At 36.2% G+C, this 5,283-nt stretch overlaps 1 protein-coding gene across 1 annotated transcript in view; it reads right to left on the bottom strand.

Moving 5' to 3' along the window:
• LOC132165895 (annexin D2-like) overlaps positions 1-5,283 on the bottom strand; it is a 10,179-nt gene that overhangs the window by 1,205 nt on the left and 3,691 nt on the right. The window contains exon 2 of the mRNA XM_059576593.1: positions 1,544-1,693. Coding sequence (XP_059432576.1) covers positions 1,544-1,693 — 150 coding nt within the window. The remainder of the gene's footprint in view (positions 1-1,543; positions 1,694-5,283) is intronic.

The following is a 5,283-nucleotide window of genomic DNA, read 5'->3' as shown; positions in this document are numbered from 1 at the left end:
TTACCACTTTTTATCTATGAAATTACAATGCTAAATGCACCCTAATTAAGTAGAATATTAGCGGTTGGCTTGTTGTTTTGTATGTAATAAGAGATATGCTAACCGGGTGATTTTAAATTTGAAATGTAGGAAAATGGGAGAAAAATCAAAAAAGAAAAGAAAGCATTTTCCATGTAATAAAGCTTTAATATTAGAAATATGATCTTTTTGTCTCTATATCTCAACGATGACGGATCGGATCGGATCTCACTCTGAGTGTTCTTTAAGAGCACTGGCAATCGACATCATATAACCCATTTCCTTCCCTATATATAGGAAAAATTTCAAAAAAATCACAAAAAGTCACATAAAACAGCTTTCCTAAACATTGAGAATGCTATAATATTACCCAATGGATAGGGAACCAAAAGAGCTTTCCTTTACATTATTTTAATATAAATATTTCGTTTTTTTCTCTCATCTTTCATCTTTTTGCCTTTTATTGGAATCCGGAATTGTGTTGGAATTTTGTAAAAAATTTGAGGATAGGTATGAAACTTGTATTTTGTAAAGAAATAATATTTTAATGGTATAGGAAAATGTAAGAAAAACTAATGTGAAGTATATTTGTGTAGGGAAACAAAAAGTAGCTTTATTCCCGATACGTAAGGAAATGAAAGTTGTTGCTAGTGCACTTTTAGTTCCTTACCTTCTAGCCGGGTTGAACCACGGGTCTCATGGGTTGTCGGGTTGGATCGTATATGGACTGGGGCGGGGCAATTGCAGGGCAAATCGGCTGGTTAGACTCTGTGCAAGAACTGGATTGGGGTTGAGAATGAGGCACTGGGTTTAGGAGTTGAGTCCAATCCTCATGCCTGGGACTTTCAATTTGTGAATATGAGTTGCTGTTTAGGTTTCTAATTTGCGGTGGATCAAGAAGGCTAAGGTTTCATTTGGTTTGCAAAATAGACCATTTACATTGCCCAGTGACTTTGAAATCCTACCACCTCTAGTCGTCTCTCTAAGTACCATCGCTAGTTAGATATGTAAAATAAATTGTTTTAAATCCACGACTTAATAAGTATATCACTAAGACATTATCTTGTGTCATTTATTAAAGACACCTTATTGTTAGAAGGAAGAAACGATGAGAGTTTGTTTTACTTCATTTTTTTCTTTCTCCTAGTCTAAATTATCTAATCAACGGCACGCATTTCACCATAATAAAACGCATATAGAGAAAAAAATATGTAAAACCCTCAAACACCATCCGGAAACTCATAAATTTAGAGTATCAGAACCATAATATGACGTACATCCCAAATTAAAGACAACATAAACTACATCCAAAGCAAAAACAACTTGTCGCAGGTAACATAAACGACATCCATATGGAACAAGAACTCAAACCAGCAGCATTTCTCATGCATCCCCATGTCCAATCAATGCGAGAAGCATTTTCTCATAGTCTCCAGAAGTGTCTTTGGCAATTGCATGATCCAGAGGAACGCTGTTCCTCCGATGGTATTCTTCTTTGATTCTTTGCATGTCAACGGGTGGCGACCACTCTTGTAAGAGCCCATTCATCTGTCCACAACTTGTTGATTGCCAGCTGCAGAAGCTTCTCAAAATATTTCTCAGGGCAGGTCAAGCACTTGATTGTTGCTCTCACTAATTTCAGGTACTCGTCATCAGGATCATCACTCTTCAAATCCTGCAAACAGCCATGCACCCATTATCACTTTAAAAGGCAGCAGATAATCTTTCAGCATCTTCGGGCCTCTAATTAATCCAAGACTTAACCGTTGCACTTTAATAAGTTTTTACTATTAACTTTGACACACTTGAAAAATTGAGAAAAATATAAAATGATTATGTGGTTACACTTATTTGCATAAGCTCATTGTCTATTAAAATGTTCATAGAGGTCCCCGTAATATGCAAAAATAACAATAGGTTCATGCACTCAACTTTTTTCTAATTTTTTGACAAAAACCATCAAATAACAATACGTCTTATGGGTGACACGTGTCATAATTTGATTGATGCTGACATAACATTTGACGATTTCTGTCTAACGATTTCTGTCAAAAAATTAAACGAAAGTTGGGTGAAAAGACTTATTTGTTATTTTTGTATACTACAAAAACCTCTTAGGACATTTTGATACCACAAGCTGCAAGGAGCTTATTGCAAGAGCTTATTGCAAATCAATGTAACCACATGAATTGATTTTGTATTTTTCCCATAAAATTTTAAAAATCATAAGAAAAATTTCATGTAAAGCCTTAAGCAGGAATATGTTACCCTGTAGTTGCTCCAAGCACACCCTTAGGTAGTCATTACAAAAAAGTAATGTTCAAATTTTACCATTGCACTTCAATGTCTACTAGTATTAAAGACAAGGTAACTTTTTGTTAGGGATGAACACTAATTTCAGATATACAGCCGAATTAATCTACCTGTCTTTGTGCAAATTAAATAGACATACTAGCACCCAAAAATAAACTATAACTAGCACCCAAAAATAAACTCACAATGCAGAAAAAATAATCAAGTAACCCACAAGTAAGATACCAAGATTTTTACGTCAGTGCAAAGGGAAAAATCATAGAACAGTCAAATCTTCCACTATTAATAATAATGAGTTTACAATTGTCTTCCATAGACAAATATCTAGAGGTTATCACCACATCAAGGATAAATGCATCATTGGATTAAACATAAATTCATTATCCTAGGTGGATTCCAACAAGAATAAAGAAAGTTCTCACCAAATAGATATTAGCAATTACCAAGCAATTGGAGAGGAAGTCCAACGATTGACACAGTCAATACGTAGGAACAACATATTAAGATCGGACCACAAACGACCTTCTAATCTCTAACGGATGTGATTAGGCGAAATCGATCCTTTTTTCTTTTTCTCCCTTCGTGCGCCACAGCTCTCTTCTTCCTTCTCCTTATTTTTTTTTTCTTCTTTTTGTTCTCACACAAAACACACGCATAGTGTGTTGCTTTTATACTACAAACAAAACTATCTGTTTTGTTGTAGCCGATTGGATTCCACATAAGAGGGACCACCCAACAGTACTTTTGACATACATTTCCTTAATTTATATTTTCTTTTTAATTTTATTGCAACAAATCAATTTCGGCACCTAGGCATCTCTGATTCCTTCAATTTCTTCATGGCAAAATGCTCTCCCGTATCTTTAGCATGATGTAATCTAGTAACCTGCATTTATCGTAATGGGTACGCAAGTGATACGTCTACTCAGAATCATACACCTAATCTTGCTTAAATGCATAACAATTTGGTGCGAAAGTTAGGCACGATGGCTGGTATATATTAATATAGGCCACTATTTATACTCTTATAATAAAAAATAAAATTTTCAACTTTAACCACTTCTGTCATTCGTCCAATATAGATCGATGAAGTCACATGCAAAAGGATCAGGGAAACTAGCTAGCATCAGAGTCTTTAATTTATTATTATTATTATTTTTTTTTTTTTGTAAGAAACAGTCTTTAATTTAATTTGTTCCTTTTTTTGATTCTCAAAGTAGGGTTAGCGTCGTAGCGCGTGGAAGTCAAACAAGATTCAAATTCTGCAAAAGATAAACTACTTTAAACAAACAAACAAACCAGCTTAAGTTGTTGCCAACGTTTGAAATTTTGTCTTCTTTGTGAATATGGTGAGTGACGTGAGTCATTGATCATGATCGAATAAATTTAATCCTATTTTACAGTAAAATAGGCCGTGTTAAAAACTTAGCTAGCGACTTATGCAGTTGATCCAGTCATGGCTGGTCCATGCGCACCCAAGTTTTTTCTTATAAATATCAGCGAGAGACATTCAAATTAGCATCGCAGTCTTTAAACTAGCTAGCAGCATCAAGATGCATTTTCTCCGAAACATCTTTCTAATTCTCTACACCCTCGCTTAATTATTTTTCATTTGGCTGGGAAGTGCAAGAACAAGGCTAGCTGTGAAGTTACATAATTAAGCATACTAGCGAGGCACTTGCAAATGACCATATTCACACATTTGCTCCAACTTTTTCAGGGATTTCACCCTCAAGTGCTGCAGCCACCTCCCGACGCAGAAGCAGCCCCTCAACCACTTGATTTGGAAGTGCACAACCACATTAGAGATTGGGCTAAGATAATGGTCGCCTTTTGCTTAGCATCCCAACCTGCAATAGCTCTCACATATGCCCAAGTTCACTCCAAATTCTCTCCAACCTTCCACGTGCTCTCTTTCGAATTCTTATTATGCTTTACTTCCTTCTTCGTCAGCAAATTCATGAATTCCAAGTTTCCTATGATAGCCCAAGTGCTCGACCGAGTTGGTGTCTTCTTTGCAGTGACAGCTTTCTTCACAGCCACTACAATTCCATTTCCTCTCTGCCTCCAAATTATCACTTGGCTGGTCTACGCCATCTCCTTCCTCGCGGTTTTAGTTTCCATTATCTTCTAACTAGAATATTAGTCGTTGACTAGTATCAAAATAAAGGGAATGGGGCAGTGGAAGAAGGGGAATTAATGGAGGCAGTGGTGTCGATTTTCTTGAAAGCAAAATGGCCTTCAGTAGATGGTTTTTTTTTGTTTTTTCCTTAGCAAATACAACAAAAGGGAAGCGTTAAACATATGGGTTTCTAGAGAATATAAGAAATCTAGTGTTTTCGTTCTAATGGGTTTTGGTGTTACAAGTTGACTTGGCTGGTTGTTATTCGAGAGCACAAAAATGGTCATGAATTTGTGCCGCAACCCTTAGAGGTTGCTCTCAAGCCGATATAGTGAGCCACCTTACTGTTAGAAGGAAGGAAAAATTATCTAATCAATGGCACAATACATATCACCATATAATAAAACGAATAAAGAGAAGACAAATGTAAGACCCTCAAACACCATCATATAATTTGTTCATCCGGAAACTAATAAAATTAGCATCAGAACCATAACACGACGTACATCCAAATTAAAGACAACATAAACTACATCCATAAATTAACAAGACAAGACACATGCAAAGCAAAAACAACTTATCGCAGGTAGGTAACATAAACGACATTCATATGCAACAACAATTCAAACAAGCAAATATTTCTCATGCATACCCATGTCCAATCAATGCGAGAAGCATTTTCTCATAGTCTCCAGAAGTGTCTTTGGCAATTGCATGATCCAGAGGAACGCTGTTCCTCCGATGGTATTCTTCTTTGATTCTTTGCATGTCAACCTCCGCTCGAGTGGCGACCACTCTTGTAAGAGCCCATTCATCTGTCCCCAGCTTGT

This window comes from Corylus avellana, chromosome ca11 (assembly GCF_901000735.1).
Source record: "Corylus avellana chromosome ca11, CavTom2PMs-1.0".
Classification (NCBI taxonomy): Eukaryota; Viridiplantae; Streptophyta; class Magnoliopsida; order Fagales; family Betulaceae; genus Corylus; species Corylus avellana.
This window is presented reverse-complemented; position numbering and strand designations above follow the sequence as displayed.